The 27,337-nt window shown below is 38.5% G+C and overlaps 1 protein-coding gene across 1 annotated transcript in view; it reads left to right on the forward strand.

The window, feature by feature from the left end:
* Window positions 1–27,038, forward strand: part of LOC135220657 (glutamate--cysteine ligase regulatory subunit-like) — a 39,735-nt gene extending 12,697 nt beyond the window's left edge. The window contains exons 3-5 of the mRNA XM_064258009.1: window positions 1,484–1,680; window positions 10,760–10,874; window positions 24,030–27,038. Of these exons, the coding sequence (XP_064114079.1) occupies window positions 1,484–1,680; window positions 10,760–10,874; window positions 24,030–24,190 (473 nt within the window). The 3' untranslated portion in view covers window positions 24,191–27,038. The remainder of the gene's footprint in view (window positions 1–1,483; window positions 1,681–10,759; window positions 10,875–24,029) is intronic.
* The last annotated feature ends 299 nt before the right edge of the window (window positions 27,039–27,337 follow it).

A 27,337-nucleotide genomic window follows, 5' to 3' on the forward strand; every position in this document is an offset into this window, starting at 1 on the left:
CAGTTCATTCCTCTCTTTTGCTTCCTTCCCAACTGTTGAAATCTAACTCATGTTCATGCTTGTCTGGCTAGATACAGGTGATTTTCTAGCCAAGTCCCTGTCTTCAGACCATGTTCTAAAACCTGACTCTCCTAATTCTCTTTGTTAGTGGGGACTGTTGCAGGTCTGGGCCTAGAGCTTTACCTGATGATAATTTCTGCCTACTGACCTGGTTTCTATACATTGACTGACGCATCAGTGTTCTATGCCTGGTCGGTGACCAGCTTCCACCTCATATATGCAAGAGTTTCCAAATGCTATAGATTCCTTGCTTTACAATCTTTGATTAGTATTTTTAACTGGTTTCCAGCTGGCGAAAGAAGATTATCCTGTTGTTAACACTGAAGGTTTGTTTCATGTATGAACAACTTTGATATCTATCAAATCGACCTTAAATTAACTGGTGAGAAAAGTATTTTCATCATAACTACCAGGCATGAAAGGACATTTTACTGTTGTTTTACACCAATAAAAGATAAATACATAAAGCTCTTATGATGAAACCAAAATAAAATAGCAACTGGATATCTTGATTTTTCTACACAAAAAAGCCAACCCCCCCTCCACCCGTGCCATCTAATAATGAAAAAAATTATTAAATTTAGTACACAATGATACCTATTAAGTAGGTGCCTCAGTGACGTGATCGGTATGATCTTAGTCTGCCACCTCTGTGGCTGTGAGTTTGATTCTTGGGCATTCCACTGAGGGGTGAGATATGTGTATTTCTGGTGATAGAAGTTCACTTTTGACGTGGTTCAGAAGTCCCCTGTAAAAACACCATACAAACAAAATAAACAAGATACCTGTTAAGTCATAAGATTGGTTGCCTTTTGACCACTGTAAAATGAAAAGTTTATGGCATACAGTATGAGATTATTATTATTAATAGGGGTTAGGTTTTCCAGACCTCTGAGTCTCAAGTAGACTCTTCTCGGGCTGGTTAATATATGTATGAGAGCAGCAACCTCTCCTTACTTGGGAGGTCCCTCACTTGATCTATATAACTATCACTTCTGATATCCATTTGGAAGGTGCTGCAAATTCAAAAGTGGTTGCCACTTTAAGGCTATGTAGGTTGAGGTATTATTAAACCTGTGTGTATTAAGAATCATAACATTTACATGGACCATTGAAAGGTTATTTGTATGAATCTAAATTCTTACTTTTACCAACTAGTCTTACAGGTAATGTAAAAGATATAAGACATTTCATATTCTGTAGTATGGTATTTGCAAGTTTAATGGGACGTATAGTAGAACTGTGAAGTCAGACCTCTTATCATTAACTTGGAGATGATCTAGTTTTCATTTGAGTATCCAGTAAATTAAAATCACTTGTCATGAACAACAATATTCAGAGCCTTTTATTTGTTATTTTTACTTGACAAGAGATCACTAATGACACCCAGACCCTTGTAATGTTGCTGTTCTTTCCATTTCAGTAATAACTGGATTACAACTGCCTAGAATTGATACTGTTATTGTTACTCCACCTGATGTTAGTGATGATGCAACTCTCCAGTATTTAGAACCTGTATGGCGAGCATTAGAGGAGGCTGTGGCAAATGGAACCGTTGTTGACATTGGTTTGGCTGATGTCTCAGCACGCCTTTTTATGGAGTTGTATGAATGGGCAGAAGTAGGTATTGAAGGGAAAATTACTAAAGTTGTTCCTACACGATATACAAACCATTAGTCCTTTACATTAGGAATACCTTCAGCAAAGCTGAGTACCACCTTACTTCAAGCTATCTCGCTTGACCATTTTTTTCGCCTTCTACAGTAATTTTTTTTTTTATTACTGGTGAATCAAGTGTAAATGTATATTTGCTGTTGATTTATATGAGTTTTCATCACACAAACCCTTGAATCATCTGTGCTGGCTTCTAAGTCCACCCCTCCCAAGCATGTTTGCCCGGGGTTGGGAGAGAAAAAGTGTAGTATTTGGTGCTCTAGTGTTGAGGATGATCCTCATGCTTTGTGGATATCTTGCAGAGGGGCAAGATTGCAACCCCTAATTAACGTGTGATGAGTGTTGTGCTTGGACTCCTGTGCAGCGGGTGAAGTTTGCAGGGAGGAAAACTTACGGTGAATCATTATATATTTGCTGTTGATTTATGTGAGTTTTCATCATAAAACCCTTGAATCATCTGTACTGGCTTCTAAGCCCACCCCTCCCAAGCACGTTTTCCCGGGGATGGGAGAGAAAAAGTGTAATAATTGGCGCTTTAGTGTTGAGGTTGATCCTCTTGCTCTCTACACATCTTGCAGAGGGTAGGATTGCAACCCCAAATTAATATGTGATGAGTGTTGTGGTTGGACTCCTGTGCAGTGGGTGAAGTTTGCAGGGAGGAAACCTTATCGAAGAAAGGGCACTAAGGCACTGTCTGAGGGTTACAAGCCCCCAACGACTCCTTCGGTGCATAATCCTTCGTCCTTATTTCTGTCTCCTGGTAAGCTTCCCCATCTTGCTCCATCCTCTACAGAAGAAGCCTCCTCTTCATCCGGTTCATTAAACGAAGAGGATGAATTGGAGGCAGGGGTTCATGGCGACCTCGGTGCAGGGGCCTCGGGTCGCTCTGAGGGATTTTAGCTCCTTTGGGAGCTACAAGAAGCCCCCTCACTAACTCAACTGTCCCTTCTTCGGGTATGATAAGGAGTAACCTGGCAGCAGTGTAGCATTCTTTAGGCCTAGTGGGGACTCCTTCTGTACAGGTCTTGCTTTCCCACCTGTGTGATGACTCACACAGTGGAGACTCCCAACAGCCAAATCCATCCACGGTAACAGGCACTATGGTTCACCTTCTGGCACCTCAGGTTGTGACGGTTCCTCCTCCTGGCTTTTGTAACGCCCAACTGTCATTACTATATCTTCTGCTCCACAGGGCTCCTTCCCCTCTGCTCCTGTGGTGATGGAGCTTCTCCCCACCCTGATGGTTGCTCCTGCTTCGGTTCTTCAGGTGGCCCCTGCCCTTGATGAAGGACTTCACTGCCATCCTGAAGATGGTAACAAAGTAGATGAAGAGTTCCAGGAAAGTGTACTGGAACAAGAAGAGGCACTCAGGTGTGAGTGCCTTGATTCTCCCTGCCAGTACCTCTACAGGTACTCGGCCAGAGGCTCGAACCAGTGCCTTGGTGTTTCAGTGAGCACCTGGAGAGGCGAAGAGGAGGTCCCCTGTGCAGACTTCTACAGGGGCTTCGGCCTGAAGGAGTCTGAGGCACGTTGTGAGAAGAACGAATGCTCTCATTGGCAGGCTTTTCACTCCACTCCTCCCATTCCCCCATTGCATGCACGTGAGAAGGGCGACTCGGCAGAGTCGAGGGCTCAGCTCAAGCCAGGGCCGCTAACTTAGCAATGCTGAGCCAAGTACCTGGTCTGCCATGTGAGAACCGCTTTGCTCTAACCTTGATAGCTCTTCTCCAAGGCGGAGGCACTCTCCCAGACCCGTATCACAATCATCACTGCAGGTTGGTGATTGCGTCCAAACTTACCTCTCCTGACCGCTTAGCAGATAGGACAGGTGAGAGTGCCAGGCCTCCCTCACCTTTTCCCTCAACCTCCTGGTGCTTTATCAGGAGCCGTGATTCAAACAAGGATGACTCCAGTGAAGATTCGCAGAGGAGCCCTGCTTCTCAGGCTTGTTCCTTACTAGGTTCTTGGACCAAGCTGGACGTGCTGGAGCAATGAGGGAAGGACCTCAGGGGTCTGCTGAGGTTCTCCCTCCCCCCCATGAGGGGAGAGTAGATCAGGAAGACTGCACCACTGAAGGACTCACGGGTCCTTTGCCTTGAGATATGTACACCCCTGAGATACAGAGGACGTTTGCAGAGATTATAGCACTTGATCTGTCAGCACAATGATCTAGGGGAAGGACCTACAGCTTCATCAGCAGACCATCCCTCTCAACTGGAGTCTTTGTGGGGTCGGAAGAAGAAACCCAAGGCTTTGGTGGGACTGCCATGGTCTTCTCTTGCTGACATAGTTCTTGATCAGGTGGATAAACTTGTCTCAGGACAAGAGAACTCCCTCTGGTCAAACCATTCAAACAAGTTGCTTCCCCTTCATTTGCCTCGGCTAAGCAAGTTGGCCCAGGTCTAGTTCACCTAGACCCTGGTCTCTCGCTGCAGCAACTGACTGCGGAGGCAGGTTCCCTCTCACAACAGGAAGCAGTGACCCTGGAGGCTACCGCTCTGTCAGCCTTCCAGGCAGTTTCCTGGCTAGATTTATGGCCCTTTACAGTGTCCAAGATAGCAGCCTCCTCAGGGGTGATGTTCCCTGGAGAGAATTCTGCACTTGTGAGACTCTTCCAATTTGGAGCTAAGGCAATTTCTTATCTATTCCACCAGATGGCAAACCTGTGGACGAACCTGGTCCTTAAGAGGAGAGACACTGTCTTGACCTTACCTGGACCTTGGGGCCCAAATCCGCCGTGACTCTAAGGAATGGACTTCTGCTGGGTTCCTCTTTCTTTCCTAGAGCGATGGTGGATGCAGTTGTAGACAAGCGAAGAGTCAAAGATGATGACCACCTTGTCCACCAGGCAGTGACTAGGTCTTTGGGACCTTTGCGTGTCACTGCGACCCGACCTTCGGGTCAGGCTAGCACTTCCTGAGGCCCTAAAAAAACTCAAACTTCGAAGGGTACTTGAGGAAAACCCAGCATTCTTTCTCTTCTGCTCAGAATTGTCCATTTCAGCCCTCCTCAGGGAAGGCAAGTAAAAGTTAGCAAAGAGAAGAAGAAATGGAAACGCTATGGGTGACGTTCCCTTCCAGCTGCTGCTGTCAGTGTGGGCCTTCCTGTCATGCCATTGGACAACTTGGCAATGATACTAAACCAAGATCTGGGTAATGGATATCCTTCAGGAGGAGCATCTACTTCCCTTTAAGTCTTGGCCTCCTCCCACCAATCTTCCAGTCCATCTCCAAACATATGTACCCTGTTCATTGAAGGACATGGTACTCAAGAAAGAAGAGCAAGCCATACTAACCAAAAATGCAATAGAAGTCATCTCAGACCAGTCTCTGGGCTTTTACAGCTGTATCTTTCTCATGGAGAAAGCCTTGGGAGGTTGGAGACCATTCATAGACCTTTCTCCCCTGAACCAATTCGTTCACCAGACTTCATTCACAATGGAGAGTACTGGCCTCCGTGAGGGAGAATGACTTCATGCTGTTGGTGGATCTGAAGGATGCATATTTCCAAATACCCATCGTCAGTCCTCTCAGAAGTACCTTCGCTATATCCTCAGGAAACGGTATTTCAGTTTTGGGCACTCTGTTTCGAATTCTCAAATGCTCCTCGGGTGTTCACAAGTGTTCAGCCTCATCTCGGCATGGGCCCACTCGCAGATGATATTTCTGTTGAGGTATCTCAACGATTGGTTAGTCCTAGTTCTTCAGGACAGGGATTGATTTCTCGAATTTTGCCACACCCTCAGGACTGTGATAAGCTTATCCCCAAGCAGAGAATAAAGTACCTGAGGATGCTGATTGATATGGTAGCAGCAAGTCTTCCCCACAGATTCTCGCATCAGCTGGTTTAGGAAGGTAGCGCAGTTGTTAGTGGTCACCTGTCATCTTTGGAGAAGCTGGTCCCTCATGGACTTTTCCATCTGCATTCTCTTCAATGGAGAATGAGGAAGCACTCATTTCGGTCTCAGGATCCTCAATCCTTCCTCATTCCTCTCTTGGAGGAGGTGAGGATTGACATGCACTGGTGGCTAGACAACAAGAACCTCTTGATAGGAGTACTTTCCCTTTTGACGTGCTTCTGTATTTGGATGCATCGACTGAGGGTTGGGGCACATACTTGGAGGAGTTGCTGACCATAGGGGTGTGAGACCGACACAACAAACTCCTCCGCATCAATGTCCCGGAACTCAAGGTGGCCTTCTTGGCTCTTCAAGAATTTCAGGACAGAGTGATGGGGCACTCCATGGTGCCGATCAGTGACAACACCATGGCAGTGGCATATGTCAACAAGGAAGGGGACCTCATTTCTTCTCAGCTCCATCAGTTGACAATGCAGGTGCATGAGTGGGCGGTGGCTCACTCATTGGAGTTGTCGGCCAGATATATTCAGGGCAGGAGGAATGTAGTGGCAGACAAACTCAGTCACCAGAATTAGGTAATAGGGACAGAGTGGTCCCTACACAAGGATGTAGGCGAGAGGTTTTTCGACCTGTGGGGCTGATCAGTAATATACTTGTTTGCCACCCACAACAACAGAAAACTTCAGGTATTCTATTTAGTCTTACCGGACCCATGGGCAGCTGCACAGGATGCATTCCAGCACCCGTGAGACAACCTTGATATCTACACATTACCTCCGTTCTGTCTGATTTACAAGGTGATCAATCAGCAGGGTTCTGACCACCCCAAATCTCAGGATGATTTTGGTGGTTCCCAGGTATCCCGACCTGCTGGCTCTCATTTCCGCGGCACCAAGAGAGCTACCCCAGTAGTACTACCTTCTGTGACAACCACACGTTTAGCGGTACCATCAAGCTGTGTAGTCCATAGCTCTACATTTGGAGGTTATCCACCGTCTCTTGCAAGCGTAAAGCTTTTCACGCTGCACTGCAACAGAGATATCCAAATACCTGGGGTATTCCTCTGCAACCATATACCAGGGGAAGTGGGCCGTCTTCTATGGTTGGTGTCACAGAAGGGATATCTCTCTGGTCGTAGCCACTCTTCAGCAGGTCGTGGGCTACCTCGTCTTCCTTTGCCAGGAGAAATTTCTCATTTAAGCAGTAAAGGGCTACCGGGCTGCCCTCAGCTTATTCCTACAGCTGAAAGGAGTACATATCTCCCCACCTCTGGAGATATCCCTCTTGTTGAGAAGTTCAGAGAGGTCCTGTCCACCCAGAGATCTCAGGCCCTCTTCGTGGGACAGGACTCTTTTACTAAGGAGTCTGACCCGTGCACTTAGCCAGCCTTTACGGGTCTCATCAGAGAGGGATATGACACTCAAAACCATCTTCCTGCTTTTCCTGGCATTGGCAAAGAGAGTATGTAAACTCCTTGGGCATTCTTTTGATGTAAAACACTATTTCATTCTGGACTCCATAGCGAAGACTCAAAACTCATCGGTCCCTGATGCCAGGTTTGAGTCCTTTATAGTCCCCTCCCAGAGGACTTCGTAGATAATGATGCGGACGAGATGCTGCTTTGCCCTGTTAGATTGCTGCAGCGCTACCTGAAGAGGACTTGACACCTGGCCTGAGTGTCGACGACTCTTCATTAGCACTGGCTTGTCCAAGAAAGAAGTGTCCAGGAACATCATTTCCTTCTGGCTTCACGAGACTATTCGAAGGACATATTCTATTGTTGCAGTGGACAGCACCAATACCCTTAGACAAAGGGCCCACAAAGTCAGGAACATTGCCGCTACCCTCATATTCTGGAAGATTCTGTCAGTACACCAGGTACTTAAGGCAGGGTTGTGGTTGGGACAGACCACCTTCACTGTGTTCTACCTCCTGGATGTTTCATACAAGTCCTTGGATATGTTTTCTTGGTGGCTGCTCAACAAGTTATGTAGCTTACCCAGCTCCTCTAATAGGATAGGATAGCATCTCGTTGCCTTAGACATATGGTTGTGGATGAGAGTATGAATGTGGGGTGACTGGCCCTTTTCTTCTCCATCCTCCATCCTTCTTCTCGTCCCTCGGGCAGAGATCTGGATGGTCGTAACATGCTGGAACTTGCTACAATGCAGGTAAGTGACAACAGAGTACCCATTCTTTCGTCATAGACAACAGAAGCAATCACTTTCCTTTTTCAAGGGGAGCAAAAGTGAGACAATAGAAGCAACGCTTTCCTTTTTCAAGGGGAGGAAAAGTGGATCCCAGACAATAAAGCAAACCCACTACTACTTGCATTTTGCCTTAAATTCATTGCCTGTCACATTCATCCAAGCTTGTTCATCCTCTCAGAAGGAAAGCCCAGAAGTCCGATGACTGATCTAGCAGTTCATGTACTCTGATCAATTCATTAGAGGTACGATTCATTCTCTAGCCCCTATGACCAGGGTACGAATCAAGGTGAGCAAGCTCCACTCAGCTCCTGTGACCTATATCAGAATCCCCCCTCCAAATAGAAGTCTTATTAATGTAAACGACCAATGGTTTGTATTTTGTGAAGGAAGAAATCACAATTTTTTAAAGTAAATTATATTTTTAAGGATTGCACAATTATTGGCACTGGCTTCACATTCTGGGCAGAAATAGTTTTCCATGAGTGGTTTTCCAGTAATAAACAAAAATTTGGTTGTTGGCCATCACCACCACTTGTAGATACATTTAGCTGTTATAGTAATTTTGTTGTTAGCCCACTCTCATGTCCTTATATTGAACCAAACAAACCCCATGGTGCATAGAGCCCTAGTGACCCCCTCATTCTACTTCCAGGGCCACAAGTTAAAGTGAATGCGTACTAACTGGATGAAGGGGGTTCCTCCCCTTTCATCAGTAGCTAACTACCAATATCCACCTTGTTTTAAGTTAAATGGCAGGCTCCAGCTTGCACCATAAGTAAATCCCATATGTAAAGATCTTAGGTTTGTATCTTAGAAAAAATGCAAATTACTGTAATAATTTGTCATATTGGCAAGATTCAAATAATTTAGTGATTGTTACTGTACAGTTCTTCAGTTCACAAAAGATTGGTTGCCTTCTGACCACTGCAAATTGAAAATTTTATGGCATACAAGTATCAAGCATGGGAAAAAATCTTTGAATGAAATTCTATTTGATTCTTCAAGAGCTTAAGTTTATCCAAACACGTATTTTTAAGGGGGCCGGCCGGCTAATGCCGTTTTTTAACGACAGGACTTTGACATTCATACCACTTAATAAGGTGACTTGGGACATTTCCAAACTGCATATGATTTTCGCCTCTGACCTTCGGTTTTGTGACGCCAAGGCAAATTATCCCAAAAATAACCATTTTTCAAATTCTATCTCCTCCCTTGATATTTAATATTAAGACCTGGGATTACTACCATATATAGACCTGATGTAGACCTCCAATCAAATAGAGAGTTTTTTTTCTAAAAGTCATTTTTTTGCTAGATATGGATTTTTCAATATGGTAAAAAAATAAACCCTATAAATCAGGAGAAAAAAATGTATAAAAGAAAGACGAAACAAAAATCGGAAAAAAGGGCTCCATTTGATTGTCCTATAATGTCTTTCTGAGTTATATACCAAATTCCAATGGTATAGCTTTAAAACTAAGTGAGGAGATAGATTTTGAAGGTCAATAAGTATAGTTTTGAGATACGGGCTTTCAAAGTTTTCCTTCGTATTTCTATAAAGACAATGTTAAATAATGATTATTATGAATGTATATTTTTTTTATGTGTATTAAATAAACCAAAACTATTTTATTTATCATAATTTAATCATAAATGATGATCCCTTTGCTCATATATCGTAGCCTGGGCACTGATTGAGGCAAGATGGGGCACTCCTTCCTATGTAACTCTCCTCTTCTCTCTCTCCTCCACCTTCTCCTCTCTCTTCTCTCTCTCTCTCTCTCGTCTCTCTCTCCTCCTCCCCTTCTCTCTCTCCTCTCTTCATCTCTCTCGCTCTCATACCTTCGCTCTTCTCCTCTCTTCATTCTCTCTCTCCTCTCTCTCTTCACCCCTTCACTAACTCGGCTTATTACAGCGATTTTCTTCTTTTGTATGTTAGCGAGATGTTTTCCTTTTATTTTCCTCTTTGGCATGATGAAATTTTTGCCGAAACAAAGATAAACAAACTTAGATGCAAGAGAATGTCAGAGGTGAAACTCGAAGGTCTACTCTCATTTTACAAAGACAATTTAATAAATCATGATTACTATTATGAATTTCATATTCCATTTTGGGTATTAAAAACCAAAACTATGTTATTTATCATAAATGAAGATCTCTTTGCTCAAAGATCGTAGCCTTGGGCACAGTGTGACGTGTGCTGTCAGGCAAGAAGGGGGCGTTACTAGGCAACCCTCCCCTCTCTCTTTACTAACTACGCGTATATTATGATATTCTGTAATAATACTTGAGCGATTTTTCTTCGTCTGTATGTTAGCGAGATGTTTTCCTTGTTTTTTCCTCATTGGCATGATGAAATTCTTGCCGAAACATACATAAACATATGTAATAGCAAGCGAATGTCAGAGGTGAAAGATCGAACGTTGTAGGACTTACTTGAAGTTTGTGCTAGCACTGATGGTTGGAGTGGTTGGTTAGCTGACTGAAGTCTCTCTGTCTTGACTCGGAGAATGTCTACAGATGCCATTTCTCCCAATTTCTTTGACAATAATTATCAAAATTTACGATAATAGAAGAAATATTGCATCTTCTTGTACAGATCAATGTTTTAGGCTTATTGAGTTACATTAACTAATTACCCTGTAACTACGAAAGTAAGAGGAATTTTGACGAAATATTTCTTAAACGTATTCTCAATTGCCGTATGAAGCTCCATGAATTTTTTCATGACTTAGCATTTTTTGCCCTATACCACCATATATAAGGGTTCCAGCTGGCCCCCTTAAGGATTTGTAGTACATTTGACAGCATCTAATATAGTAAATTGAGAACAAACCCTATGGACCAGCCCTCTGATAATTCATAGATGTTGTGATTAAACTGAGTATTAATACATTATAGTAGTTAATTGTTCCATGGTCTCAAAGGTATTTTCATTTCCAATTTTTCACTTTAGGTGAAACCTTCAACAGTCCAAGTCAGTCTTTCATCGTGTTGCATGGTACCACCAGAACTGAATTCCTTTGCTCAACAACATGATGTGCAGGTGCTTACCCACAGTGACCCAGCAGGTATGTTGCTAGTAACTGTTAACATTATGATCTGTCTCCTTATCTTTTGTCATCAAAAATAGAATAAATAGCTATATCCCAGTAGTGGACTATTTGTTTCTATGATGGATCCTAATCTTGAAACTGTGTTCCTATCAAAACATAGCATGATAGTGATATATTAGGGTCACCAAAGAATCTATAAAAAAAAATTCATCCCTAAAACACTAAATTGAAAAGTATAAGTAACAAACAAACCAATTTAAGTTTAACAATTGTACACATCACTGGAGTTACCTCCATGAATAAAGTGACTTGCATATTTGGGAAAATTTGGTAGAAACTTGTAGGCACACTTTAATAGAGGGGAAAGGATTACAAAAAGAATGGGAAAAGGAAAGAAAACAGGAAAGGGAGGGAGGGGAGAAGAGTAAAAAAGAAATATGAGGGAAAATGAAGAGGGGTAATAAAGAGAAAAGACGAAGAAATTCCCAAAGAAAAATACTAGGTGAGAGGGTTTGAGCTGTAGAGGGAAGAGAGAAAGAATCTAGAATAGCTGAACAAAAGAGTGACAAAAGGATATTTTATATATATATATATATATATATAATATATATATATAGTCTATATATATATATATATATATTATATATATATATATACATATACATATACATATATACATACAGTGGGCCCCCCGTATTCGCGTTGTCCGGAGTCGCGGACTCACTGATTCACGGATTTTTCTCTGGACCATATCTACCCATTATTTGTGGTGAATTCGCCTATTCGCTGGATTTTCCGACGATAAATAATCACTAATTAGTGTATTTTGATGTTATTTTTGTCTAAATACATTTTTATGATACAAAAATTATTTACTAATTTTTAAAATAATAATGATCAATACTGTATTAGTAAGTTTAAAAAGATTAAATGATATCACATAATAACTAATAATTCTCTCTCTCTCTCTTACATAGATGTATGCTTTTTGTATGATAATGATTTACTAATTTTCAAATATTAATATTAATGCAAAGAGCAATCACTTCAATAAAGAAAATACTACAGTTAATTAGTAAGATTTTAGTTTATAAATTTTAAAAATTATGTAAGAATGAAGGAAATCTCAGTCTTCCCGCTTCCCTTTCTTTCTTTCGAACTTCAGCTCTCTCCTCTCTCTCTCTCGTCAATCTCTCTCTCCTTCCTCAGTCGTCTCTCTCTCTCTCCGTCTTCTCTCTCTCTCGTCTCTCTGTCTCTCTCTCTCTCTCTCTCTCCTCCTCTCTCTCGTCCTCTCTCTTCTCTCTCTCTCTTACTGAGATAAGAGATTTTTATGGTAACAGCGTACTTTATGTTTTTATTAATGTTTATTTTCAATATTTCGTATGATGAATATAATAAGATAATAAAATAATAAAGTGTAATTACAAAAATCATATGTGAAAGTATTTTACAAATACTACGATAATCTCTCTCTCTCTCTCTCATCTCTCTCTCTCTCTCTCTCGTCTCTCTCTCTCTCTCTCTCTCCTCTCTCTCTCTCTCTTCTACGGAGATGTATGTTTTTTGGATGATGATTTTACTAATTTTCAAATATCATATTAATGTAAACAGCAATAATATAAATTCATTAAAGAAAATACTAAAGTGAATTAGCAAGATTTTAGTTTAGAAATAAAAAGAATTATGTAAGAATGAAAGAAAATGGAGTACGCCAACCCAAATGGAAGAAATATGGACCCAAAACGGCAGAATGTGAAAAATTTGGAGAATTATCTTATGAAAAATTCAGTGTAAATGAAAGATGTGTTGTTTTCAAGACACTCAAAGGAATAAAAGTGTGATTTTCTTACGATTTTCTATGGTTTTTCGGACGCTGATCTAAATGGAAGAAATAAGATTTACATTTGTTGAGCAATAGTCACTTATTACTGATTTTTCATTTTATTTTCATGACTAAATACATCTTTATGATAAGAAAAATTAGTCATACTTTATTTTCAAATGCTAATACTAAGGTAACCACGGAAAAGTAACTTTCTTAGGTGATGCCATAACGACACTAGCACTGCTATGAATGATGGCTACTGAAAGACTAAACACTGTACATTACAGAACTGCTCATGTTGCCTGCAGATACAGACAGGAAGAAAACAGGTTGTCATAGGTTCATTTACAAATTGATGGCACAAAAATTGACTGAGATTCTGTTGATACACCACAGTACTAGATGTTTAATGATTTGCATTAAGCTTGATACTATAGGCATCTTTATTACTGACATACATAATTCATTATACCAAAAACTCCACGTATTATAGATAAGTTATTGTCACTAATAGTGCTTAACCCTCTTGCGCACAGACCAAAAATATAAGCGTGTAAGGTGCACGACTCTTCCCCCAGGCCGAAAAGAACACGCACACGGTAAAGTTTTTTTGGTAAAATTTGGTACTTCCAAACTCTAACTGATATATGCTTCCGGTTATTATGTTATTATATCGGCAAGTGATTGAATTATTTCCTAAAGCAATAAGAACATCTTTACGAGGCTTAGAAATAATAAAAATGTGATGAACATGCAATTTTTAAGAAAAATCGTAGATATTTTTGGGAAATCATAAAAAATTAACAATTAGGTTTGGGGAGTTTGTTTTGTACCTAAATTGTGTAGAAATGTTTTATCTTTCATGTGGAAGCAAAAACTTTGTTATAATTGTGTTTGCTAATGAGCTGTAATTGATTGAAAAATGCACATTTTTTACGGAGTGCAATTTTCGGTTGTTGCGACGCCGTACACTTACCCCAAACTATTATCGTAAGAGAAACCTGGATGTCAATCTGGTACCAACCAGAAAAAACTAGTTATTTCTCCCCTTCCCAGGCCAGGTAATGCCCCAGGGGTCAAAGACCGCGCGACCTATGACCCAGTCTCCAGTCCTTTCCTGGTCGCTGTTGCATTCACACGCTCCAGCTCGTCGTACGATTTTCCTTTGTTTGACTCTTTCCATGTGTGTTAGTGTGTTTTCCTTACATGTGTGTTTGTGATGGAGCCTTCGCAACAGCATTGCCCTGACACTTAGTGTGGGGCTTTTCTGTCGCCTGTGAAGGTAACATCCCCAAACTTTGTGTAATAAGTGTCGGGGTCATCCTTGTTTGGAGCATCAGTGGGATCTAGCCTCTACTAAGACGAAGAAGAAGCCTAGATCCCCTTCCAAGAAGTGTGCTTCGGAGGCCCCTCATAGTTGGGGTGGTAGCCGTGGTCCAGGAGGCCCTTCGCCCTCTCCGCCTCCCCTACAAGAGTCTCCTTCTTCGCCTCTGGATTTTCCCCCGTCCCCTCCCAGCAAGGGGACCTAGGTGAGTCCATTGCCAGGCTCTCACCTAGTGCGGGGCCCAAGGAGTCTCTCTCTTTACCTCCTCAGGTTGTGATGTCCAGGTACGCCGCATTCCTGCAAGAGTAGTGGTCTGTGGGGCGTCCCTTCGATGGAGGCCCTAGTGATGGCACTGCACACATCGAAGGATCTCCATCCAGTAGCAGTGTCCCGTTTCAGAGAAAAACGCACTGCTTGGGCTCATGGGTGTCCCCGTAGGCCTATCCTTTTCATCCTCCGCCATCCTGGCCACGTCACCGAGGTAGGGGGTCCCCGGGTAGATGGTGGGAGCCTACAGAATCTTCATGTGTCCCTCCCGGTCCGTGGTCAGGGACCCCTCGTACCCCGGGCAGGTCCCCCTCTGCGGGAGGAGGTGTTTTCATTCTGTGGCCCTTCCTTTCCACCAACCGGGTCCGCTGGCCTCTCGGGTGGTGCGGGCTCCCTGAAGGGGGCTCCCCCCTCTCTCTCCCACCTGGACCATCCCAACTGCCCTACCCGCTCACCCCGGGCCAGGAGCCATCGCAGGAGGAATAAGAGGAAAGGTCACTCGGTGGAAGACAGGTCTTCGTCGGAGTTTTCATGTATGGCCTTGTATAGGAGGAGCTGTAGGTCCAAGAGGAGCAGCCATTGTGGGAGGAGTCGAGGACATTCTTTCTCCTCCTCCCTGGATCGCCATTCCAGTTCATCCCATCATAGCCACAATCGCAGAGGTCAGAGTAGGAGTGGTTGCCGCTCACGGTCCTGGTAGATTCTGCTCCGGTCCCTGTGGCCCAAACAGCCCCCACATGGTCCGGACTGGCTCCCTTCTGTCTTGAGCCTCTGCTCCCACCTAACCAGCGTTCAGAGTGGGGCGCTTCTTCTCCGCGCTTTTTTGGTGGGGCCTGCCCCTCGTCCTTAGGGTGGCCCATGACGGCCCCTCTGGCTCGGTCGGAGCCTCCCCCCTGGTGTCGCTTCAGTTCCCAGTGGAGAGCTCCGGTAGGAGCCAGCAGCCCCACCCCCCCATTTCCCCTGCTGGTAGTGGGTCCCACAATGCCCCTAGAGGACTTTGAGGACAAGGCCTTTGTCCAGGATGGCCTCCAGAGCTCCCTGGAAGATCAGGGTCCCACAGACGAAAGGTCTGTTTTCTGGAGGGTCATGAGTATCATCCGATCCAAGAACGGTTTGCCAGAGCCAGCCACCCCTCTGGACTCCAGGAAGGCGTTGTCAGTAGACCGCCTCTTCGGAGGGCAAGCGGAAGTGAAGTCCTCTCTATCCCTGCCCCAAGTGGCTTACACACACACACACAGTAGGGCTTTGATAATCGCGGGGGATAGGGCCCAGAACCCCCCGTGATAAGTAAATACCCATGTTATCCTGGTACCCCCCAAAAAATTGCTAAAAACTGCCTACTTTAATAGTTAACCCACCCAAGACCACTATTCCAATGTTTAGCACTGCCTTCTTTAGATCAAACACCAAATATGTCTTCAACTATCACCTTAAACTAAATTCAAGACAGTTTCAAAGTTATTTTACAACATTATCCTTGAAAATATATGTAGTATACATACTACTGTACATATGTAGCCTACTAGCCTATGGATTACAGCTTGAAGCCTACATACGCATGTGCTATTATGTACTCACTTGGCCCTCTTTTCTTGTATAAGGAAAGAAAGGGAGAGAGGTAAGAGAAATATCAAAATTATGTAAATCATATGGGTAATCACCAACGTTCTATGTTGATAAAGATGGTGACGATTTTGCAGTGCAATCATAAAAGTAAAACAATGGGGGCTTTTGGATGCCACGTAATTAACTCGTTTATATGGGTACAATTTAAAGAACGCGGCAAACACAACTTCAATAACAACATAAAACGTGGGCAGGCCAGTGTTGCCAAATGGGAATGGCAATTTCTTGCTAGATTTTGCTCCATAAAGTGCTAAATATTCTCATCATACACAACAATGCCACCCAGACAATTTCAACCGATTGCTCTCTTTTTTTATTCAAACATGTTTCTAACATACACAGTGTACTTGTACATTACATTACATGATTCCTAATAATTTTGAGACATTCTGTTCAATTCCTGAAAATGGTTTTGCAAGATTTTGTTCTTTTTCTTACATGATATATCAAACATAGAATAAAAGAAATATTCAACTTAACATTATACAAAGTTTTGATGTCAAAATATGTATGCTAGATGTATTTGAAAACAAATGCAAGTTTTCCTGCCAGATGCTAGATTGAACATTTTCTTGCTAATTACCTCAAGAAAATGAAAGCTAGTATTAAAAAATAAAAAATGCGAAAATGCAAAATTGGTAACATTGGACTCAACAGATCCGTGTTAGTAGTACAAATGATAGTTATTGTACAGTATCATTAAAAATATCAAAATAAACGAAGTTGCAAAGTCGATTTTGTTCATGTTTTTCCTAAACACGTAGCCTAAAAGGAAACCGTTATTTTGTTTGTTTAATCGCTGCCACAAACCTCTGACAGTGCAGAGTAATATTCATTCTAAACTATTATTTACTACCAGAATAACAATGATATTTTGTATTGAAAATTAATGTCGCATATATTCCAAACATTATTGCAGGCAGTCCCTGGGTTACGACGGTGTCGGCTTAGGACGTTCCGAGGTTACGACGCTTGTCAATAGACGTTATTTCCGGGGTTACGACGCATGTTCCAGGGTAACGACGCCTACAACGCTCATCTGGGAGATGAAATATGACACCAAAAATGCGAAATAATCAATATTTGAAGGGTTTTTATATGAAAAATGCCATAAGAATGCAGTTTACATAGTTTTCAATGCACACAAAGCATTAAAAGTAAGGTTTTCTTAGGATTTTTGACGATGTTCCGGCTTACAACGATTTTCGGCTTACGACGCGTCTCAAGAACGGAACCCCCATCGTAAGCTGGGGACCGCCTGTGCTACCATGACTAGTACTATTACAATTTTGAAAGATAATCTTGCTGTGAATGCTACTATAATTTGATTTTCATATAGGTACGTACATTTTGTCAGCTGGCTGGCTTCGCATAGATAAAAGTTGATTTCACTGATATGAAATTATTCCACGAATAGCCTTTTCATCATGAAGATATGACGATTATATAGAAGGTAAAAAATGGTTTTACGAATTTCGTTTACGCTTCGTCGCAGAGAGAGAGAGAGAGAGAGATTCTTTCTTCAGATCTTCATTACATGAAGAATGAGTAAAAATGTATTTTATTTTTACCTGTGGAAGCCACCATTGAATATCAGCAGTGACAACTTAAACACTAACTCAATAAATGCTCGATAGTTGTGGCAGATGACGTCAGCAATCGACTGTTTCTCTGTATATGTATATATAGAGAGAGAGAGAGACTGTTGCCTGATTAGGTTGTAACATTGACAGCTATCCATTAGCAAAAGTTGAATAATAGTTGTGTATTGAGAATAATGATCATTTTAATAAAAGTGTTATTTTACTGGCTCATCATATTGCATGTATTATTACCATATTATAGTACTATGATATAAACATAGCGATCTACCATTTGCATTCTGGTTTTGTTTACATTCTTAAAATAATAATCAACTGATGTCTTTTTACCAATATCACTGTTTTTAGTTGCCGAATGGAACTTAATTCAGAGATGTGCCTATAATATAAGGTGAGAATGGTTTTATTACCTTTATTGTCAGTTAATATCATAATGTGAATCTGTTCATGTATGTTGGTGGTTATTGCACTGCAACTAGGTTTCGCCTACCAATGAACGTCATACATATATCTTGAATAGGCTATTTGTTCTGAAGATATGCCAATAATATAAAAGGTGAGAATAGTTTTATTACCTTTATTGTCAGTTAATATCATAATGTGAGTTGTTTCGTGTATGTTGGTGATTATCGGACCGCGACCGAGGCTTAGCCTACCAATAAACATCGCATACGCAGCACGTTTGTCCCGCGATGCTGTGATTCATACCAGCGATATAGCATGAGAAGCGGTCTAAGAAAAAACCCATGATTGCTGATCCGCAATTAAGCGATGCCCCATATATATTAATTATATATATATATATCATATTATATTATATATATATATATATATATAATATATATATATATATATAATATATAATATTATATATATATAAATTAATTATATCTATATATATATATATATATATATAATATATATATATATATATATATATAATATATATATATAATTTTATATATATATAATATATATTTTTATATTAAAATAATTATAATAATAATATAAAAAATTTTAATTTTTTATAATATATATATTTATTATATTATCGATATATATATATAAATATATATATATATACAGTGGGGCATCGCTTATTCACGGATCAGTATTCACGGATCCAGTTAATCACGGGTTTTTTCTTGGACCGCTTCTCATGTTACATCACTGGTATGAATCGCTGCATCACGGGTTTGTTGTGTTGGCATATGCGATGTTTTTCGGTAGGCTAACCCTCGGCCGTGGTCCGCTAACTACCAACATTTCATTTAAAGACTCATATAATTATATTAAACTGACAATAAAGGTAATAAAACCATTCTCACCTAATATATATCGTCCTATCTTCGAAATAAATAGCCTATTCAAGGTTTATGTACGACGTTCATTTGGTAGCTAAGTGGAGTTGCAGTGCGATAACTACCAACATAAACAAACAGATTCACATTATGATATTAACTGACAATAAAGGTAATAAAACCATTCTTACCATATATATTATAGTCATATCTTCATAATAAATAGCCTATTCAAAGAATAATTCCACATCATTGCACTCACTTATCGTCGGAGTGGCCAGCCACAAAATGGTAAGCCAATATACCTTTAGTACGAAAATGGTTTATGTATACGGTTGCGTTCAAAGCGACATTTTTTGTTTGATAAACTTTTAGAAATTTTCTTTTAATAGTAGTGGTAGTTGTAATTTACAGTAGTAATAACATTAAGGCTAAAATTAATTCGAACTTCATTATTATTTTGGCAGTATTCGTATATAACTTCTCTGAACAATGAAGTCATACAAAACGCTATTTGTCATAGATATTGTAAGTATTGCTGTTTGTTATTGGCGACGAAGCGTAAACGAAATACATAAAAGCATTTTTTTGTTTTTTTTACTTTTATATATTTATCGTCATATCTTCATAATAAAAAGGCTATTCGTGGAGTAATTCCATATCAGTGAAATCAATTTTATCTATGCGAGGCCAGCCAGCTGACAAAATGTACGTACGTATATGAAAATCAAATTATGGTAGCGTTCACAGCAGATTATCTTTCAAAATTTTTATAGTACTATTCATGCTACGTAGTAATAATGTTTGGAATATACGTAACATTAATTTTCAATACAAAATATCATCGTTATTTTAGTAGTGAATAATAGTTTTAGTTAATTGATCATACATACACTGCATTGTTATGGGTTTGTGGCAGTGATAAAAAAACAACCAAAATAACGTTCTCCTTTAAGTCGTTATATCTTCATAATAAAAAGGCTATTCGTGGAGTAATTCCATATCAGTGAAATCAATGTTATCTATGCGAGGCCAGCCAGCTGACAAAAATGTACGTACGTATATGAAAATCAAAATTATGGTAGCGTTCACAGCAAGATTATCTTTCGAAATATTTGATAGTACTATTCATGCTACGTAGTAATAATGTTTGGAATATATGTAACATTAATTTTCAATACAAAATATCATCGTTATTTTGGTAGTGAATAATAGTTTAGAATTATCATACATACACTGCATTGTTATGGGTTTGTGGCAGTGATAAAACAACCAAAATAACGTTCTCCTTTAAGTCAATGCGTTTTAGGAAAAACATGACATAGAATCGACTTTGCGACTTCGTTCACTTTGATATTTTTAACGATACAATAACTATCATTTGTACTACTAAAAACCATCCTTCACAAGTAATTTTTCGTCAGATATGTGTTGTTGCAAAAGCTAGCTTATACATAAAAGGCTTTTATAATTTAAGTCATCTTAGATACATATGTACCCAAACTCATTGTGGGGAAAAATTTTACTACTGTTTCCTCGGATATTGAAATACGTTTAGCATCATTCAAACACTTTAATAATATAATGCATAAATACTAGGCTATACATATTTAAATCGTATACAAATACTACATACAGTTATATACACATACTTTTATATACAAAGTTAACAGTTATATACACACAAATTTTATATACAAAGTTAATCATATGAGTAGTGATCAGACGACAGCTGTGCACTGGACTACTAGTACGTACTACTTGGAAGATAAAACAAACAAAAATTTTGTTGTTGTTAGTCGCCGGGATAGATTAACATTTTTGCCAGAGATTAAAGAGCTGAATTTTGTTTTGAAGGTATGTCAACCAGCGTTAGTAAATAGTATCATCTTCTAAGGAAATTTTTTTTCTCTCTTCTTTTTGCGGAAGAATCTTCAAGCCATTTTGCATTCAAAGTAATGAGAAGGAATCATTCTATTCTTCATGAAATCAGTAAAATACTTAACTAATAAAAACTAAAACTAACGTACTGTATGCAAAACACATACATCCATCGTTAGCTTCGTCGTGTGTAAACATTCATTCTAAGAAATTACAGAGTAGTATAACTAACACCTGATTGGTTGGTTGGTAGCCATGGAGATCTGTTATCCAATGACTGCCCTCTACTTCTGTTCTATTTATAGACATATGCCATGGATGGCACTAGGTTTGAACGTTACCATGTTCGTGATTTTTCTGACTGCTGATGGCAAAAATTACTCAATAATTTTCTTTATATAATTATTCCTTCGTGAAAACATAATATAATATGATCATTTTAACTTTAACGTATAGTGGTATGAAAAACACCAGTGTCTCGTAGCGATGCGTCCATCAATATAGTGGTATGAAAATACCACATGGTGTTGTAGCGATACGTAATCACAAAGTACAAATCCTTTTCCCGGACCATCCTCAGAATTTTACGACTCTTCAACTTCAAGATCGATATGGTGAAATATATTATATAGTCATACTTATTGTTAAAATTTCACAAGTTGAACTGCAAAACATTATTATATTTTGATTGTTATGTACATATATTTTTTGTGTTTTTACGGGAATGTTTGTTTTGAAATAATACCTATTAGTGAACATATGGTATTAATTGTCCCACATATTTTATTATAGGTGATCTTAATTATCTCACATTCATTTAACAGTATTATATTAATATTTATTTAAATAAACTGTAATTAATAATAACAATAATGAAAAACATAAAGGGAAAGAATGTTTTTGCTGCAGTAATGGTGTTTGTTTGTGATTATGCATCTGACCTCACATTTCCGAAATCTGAAAATTCCAAAAACCGAAACATCGGAATGTGTGTGTACTGCACATTTTTTAAACACGCACACAATGTCTACACATTTACTGATACCCGTTGGTGAAAGACTCAAATTACAGTACGTACGTATTTTTATTCCTGAGAGAGAGAGAGAGAGAGGAGAGAGAGGAGAGATGACAGAGATAGGAGAGAGAGAGAGAGAGAGAGAGAGAGAGAGAAGAATGATTAAGGACTCCAAGGCGTGTTATTTTTACAATTATTTTATTATCTTGGGATTTTTAATCTTGAGATTTTCTATTCAATTCTCGAGATTAATAAGAAAATTACCGTAACTTGACTAGCATCAGCACAAATATCTGAATGACTCAGTTCATTAGCAGGCTAAACCACCAACCTTATGAACTTGCATGATACCATGAGATACATGACAAAACCCACTGTTTATTGGTGAAAAAAATTTTTGGGGGGGGGGTCGTACGATATGGGAGATTGCACCGTTATTTCGAGTATATACGGTATGTGATTTTTTTTTAGCCTTTTATGGAACAAAATCTAGCAAGAAATTGCCATTCCCAGTTGGCAACACTGGCCTACTCACGTTTGTCCAAGTTTTGTTTGTTGTTGTTATGAATGTGGTGTGCGGCGCGTTCTTTAAATTGTACCCATATAAACGAGTTACTTTATGTGGCATCCTAAAGCCCTGATTCTTTTACTCTTATGGGAAAGACGCCTAAAGGTCAGATGAAGGTTTTTACGTGGAATATATTAACGTGTTGTGACGAAGGGAAGAGATGTTTCGGTGCATACTGCTGGTAGCATTATCGTTATTATATTACTGGATTGCACTGCAAAAATCGTCGCCATCTTTTATCAACATAGATTGTTGGTGAGTACCCATATGATTTACATAATTTTGATAGTTCTCTTACCACTCATCCTCTCTTTCCTTGTAAAAAAAAAAAAAAAAAAAGACAAAAAAAAAAAAAAAAGGAGGCCCACCATGCGTATGTAGGCTTCTAGCTGTAATCCCTAGGCTTAGTAGCTACATATGTACAGTAGTACCATATACTACATTTATTTTTTAAGGCTAATTTTGTACAATAACTTTAAAACTGTCTTGAATTTAGTTTTTAGGTGATAGATGAAAACATATTTGGTGTTTGAACTAAAGTAGGCAGTTTTATAAACATTGGAATAGTGGTCTTGGGTGGGTTAACTATTAAAGTAGGCAGTTTTTAAGCAATTTTTGAGGGGGGTATCAGGATAACACGGGTATTTACTTATCACGGGGGGTTCTGGGCCCTATCACCCGTGGATAACGAGCCCCACTGTATATATATATATGTATATATATATATATATATATATATATATATATATATATATATATATATATATATATATGATCTAGTATACACATACACATATATACATATACACATATATACATATACATACATACATACATACATACATAATAACATACATAATAACATACATACATACAGTGAACCCCCATATTTGCGGACTCGCATATTCACGGATTTCTTTCTGGAGCATATACCCCCATTATTATTATTATTTTTTTTTTTTTTTTTTTTTCCCATCATAAAATGTATTTTTTGTGATAAAACTATTAACATCCAGGTATAAACATTTGTAGTAGGTTGGTCTATCAATCTATGAAGTTAGCCAGCTTAGCAAGCAGTATCAGTTGGGGTCAAGAAACTGGCAAGACTTGGAGCCTTTTCCCCAGAGACTTGCTGAGAATTAGAATATATTCCTTGCTACACCACCTGTAAGTGGCATAAATACATCAAAACTTATTTTACAGAGGAAAGATGTCCACATTTTGTTGAAGTGCCCTTTTATCAAACCACCTTGTGCGAGAAGTCTTTCACAGTCTCACTGCTAGCCTGTCTTGATTGTTCACTAGGCAGCATTATTGGTTATGGTTCTTGGAGCCTGAGAAACTAAATCTACAGGGAATTTACTTTTCAGTATTGCCCAAGGTTTTGTGACCTGTATTTCCTTTTTGTATGTGCTGTATATGCTTATCTACTTATCTTATTATTTCATGCTAGTTTTCTTCTCTTCCATGAAAGTGCATGTTATTGTGTGGGACCGTGTTTATAGGTTGTTCCTCAAGAATACTTCCTTTTTTCAAATCATAGTATCATTTAGCATTTTTGATAAATAGGATTAGAACTTATAGATCAGCATTTCTTGTTAATACTTTTAGTAAACAGGATTAAAACTTATAGGTTAGCATTTTGTGTTAATGTTTTTAGGTTAGGATCTGACTTTTTTCAATAATTTAGTTAAAAATGCAGTAAGTTGAGAATTTATTTTTTTAAGCTTAAAGTTTAACCGATGCACCTTCATCTTTCCAGAAATTGTGGATGAAGACATTGTTTCAACCATTACCAGTCGGCTTGGATTGCAAGGGGGCCAGTGTCAAATTGAGTGGATAGCAAGACATAGAACCATTCAGCAGTGTTTTGGTTTGGTTAGAGATAAAGCTTACACTCTTGCACTTTCTTGCAATGGCTAAAGAACCTCTAAACATTCTTTAATGTCATTGTCATATCTCCTCACTCTGTGTTGTCTTGTTAATTAGATGATAATAGAGAATTAAACTATACTGTTATTAACACATAGGGTAAATCCTTTATGGTACTTTACATTCTAACTCAAAACCTTATTGCATTTTCATTTTAGCACTAGACTGAAGTTTCACCCTAGGGAGCCATTGATAAGGATTTGTGTGTGCATCTGCATTTAATTGCCTTTCATAAGACTGAAAAGCACCTTATAATCTTTTGAGAATAATAAACTTCAGAAGGTTGTGCCTTGAGGTTGGGACAGTGCTAGACTGGGAAGTATGCTGTATCCGAAGTAACTTCTCACATTCCGATACCTTGTTGCCCAGTCTCACATTTTGTGTGCTCTATTTATTCCAACTAAGTCATTTGCACTATTTTTTTTTTTCAAGTACACAAGATCAGTTGTTAAAAGACATTTCAAATGTGATGTTATTTAAGTTTTTATTTTCATTCACCTCCTTCTTAAGTATGAAGTCTTCACAGCATAAGAATTGTAGCTTTATTCGTATCTTATAGATTGTTGCCAGATAATAAATGTATTTTGTTGATGTATCATAGACTATATTTAACTTTATCTCAGATACATATATGCTTGAAGGGTTCATTTTTGTTCTCTTTGCATTCTGTAGAGGTTTTGGTAAATATTCAGTATCCCACATGTACTCTGAAATACTTGTTTTCCATTCAGGTACATTTTTTATTACTTTTTTTAGAAGTCTTACATAGAATATAGTTCTAATACCAGTATTATTTTAATTATATCCAATTATTATTATTTGTAGATTTTATGAATTTGGCATATCATTGCCATTGTTTTACGTAGGGTTACTTTTCTTTGTTAAATATTTGTATATTTATTTTCAAGCTACTTTTATTTTAGTTTTATAAGTTTTGTATTTATGGGATTATAGTTAAAATGAAGTTGGATTATCTGCCAAGTTCGTAAATACAGAATGAATACAGTATCATTAAAGAGCTTTAGATGTGTATTGCACAAGACTCTAATAGGCTTCACAAATATTGGTCTCTTTGTAAGCCAGTTTGACCACTAATAGATTTTTGTGAAAAAAAAAAAAATTATGCATCAAAAGTGCATGTTTATGTTTTGACTTACATGTGTAAGGTAACATTGTAAGTTGAGAATATTAGTTTAACTTGCGTAAAGCTAAATTTTTAAGATGTTTTAAAGTTTTATGCAATGATTAATAACAGCACCTAATCTTAATATAAGCAATTAATAAAAAACTGAGATCCTTACCCTAATGGCCTTACCTCTCTTAGAGCCATTCAGAAGTTTCAAATGAAGTTTGATAAGGTGTGGTTTAATGTGTCGGACTTGCTTGTGTAAAGAGCATCAGTTTGGTTCTGTGATCAACTCATGTTAGCAAAAGAGTTAAGGATTTGGAGGTAACTCCTGCAAGATAAGGTTGCCTTAGGATATTTAGCACCATAATCTAGGATTTTAGAGTCTGTGATATCAGTGATACAATATGGATTGATAAAATTGATGCAGGAAAATGCTTTAAGTTTTATCTCTGCATTAGTCAGTGGAATGTAACTAGGTAGATATTTTGTTCCAAACTATAAAAAAAGAGAGGATTTTATTGCTTTTGGAATGTAAACATGTAAAATTGCCTCTTGCCAGGTAGACTGTCAGCTTCATGTAAGTACAGTGTTTGATTACCTGTTGGCTGTTTCATGCAGGTCATTGGAAGTTATATATAATTTTCGTTATAATTTCTTGGTATTTGAAGAGTTCGTTTTAGAATCTAGCCATATATATACCCTCAGCTGGTTTGGAAGATTCTAATAGTTTTTAATTTTTTTTTTTAATCATAGATCATTGTGCTAGAAGGTGTTTTCTTTACTCTGTTCATATGACAGTTAGATGTTCATTGTTCAAGGGGAGCATATCTGTTTACCAAATATAGCGTAATTTTTTGTTCTCCAAAACTATATTTTGATTTCAGATCAGAATCCTTTGACCTTATGATAAGTGTTTCTCTCAGTAATCAAGTACGTACATACATTGTGCATCAATGATCTTTGAGAATTTAATGTAAAATCTCTAAATTGGGAAATATTCTGTCAATAGGTAATTGATAAGTAGTAATTTTTTTGTGGCTGATAGCAAAATGTGTAAATTTTATGTAGTGAACCCATTCACTGTTTCAAAGTGTCATAATAGTCATGATTCCCAGTTATGTGGGAAAAAAATTAAATCAAAGTTACTGTATGTGTATGGTATGCATATTCTAGATACCAAGGTTTTCAAATAGGTTTAGAACATTTAGTAGATACTTTGAACTCATGAAGTAGTACTTTAGGTTCAGTTCGTGATAACGATAATTTGAGGTTCAGTGAAGAGAGAAAAAAATTTAAATATGTAAAGTTTTATCCTTATAAATAATATGAGTTAATTAATCAGACCACTAAATCTTGTTTTCCTGTTCTCATTGCTTTCTTGGATGATTTCCTGCTGAATGTTGCCAAAAATTGGAGCAGGATTATTTGAAATAGTCAGAAGAGAGCAAAGGAAAATATAAAGTACTAAAAGATAAAGTTTATTAATTGAGGACAGAAAGTTGCAGAAAAAACTGTGCTGCCTAACATGCTCTTTGTTGGAAGTATCCTTTTATGAAAATTAATTTGAAGGTGTAATTGATATCTCTCGTATGTTACCAAGTAGGATTGTTGAAGGTATGAGAATAAACTTGACCGTCCCCCAGGATTAGAACTTGCCTTTGTAAGATAGTTCATATGTCAGAACATATATAGTAAAAGTCTCATCTGGCATTTGGTTGTTTGGAAAGCCTGATTTTTTGCAATTTTGAGGAAAGGTTCCATTTTTATTTTGAAAGTATTTTGATATTTATTGTATTTCCAAATGGTTTAGGCTTAAAATTTTGATTTGTTCATCTCCCTAGTAGTATAATCATCCCAGATGTATATCATCTTGAGATGGGGTGTTTATTACTACCATGAAACTTGGTAGTTGCTTCTCTTCTTATCTAAAAGAAATAAGAGAAAATAAAACAGATCTGCTTTCTGTGATTCTCTCCTCATATTATTGAAAGATGAAATATAACTTGTCA

This window comes from Macrobrachium nipponense, chromosome 2, assembly GCF_015104395.2.
Source record: "Macrobrachium nipponense isolate FS-2020 chromosome 2, ASM1510439v2, whole genome shotgun sequence".
Taxonomy (NCBI): Eukaryota; Metazoa; Arthropoda; class Malacostraca; order Decapoda; family Palaemonidae; genus Macrobrachium; species Macrobrachium nipponense.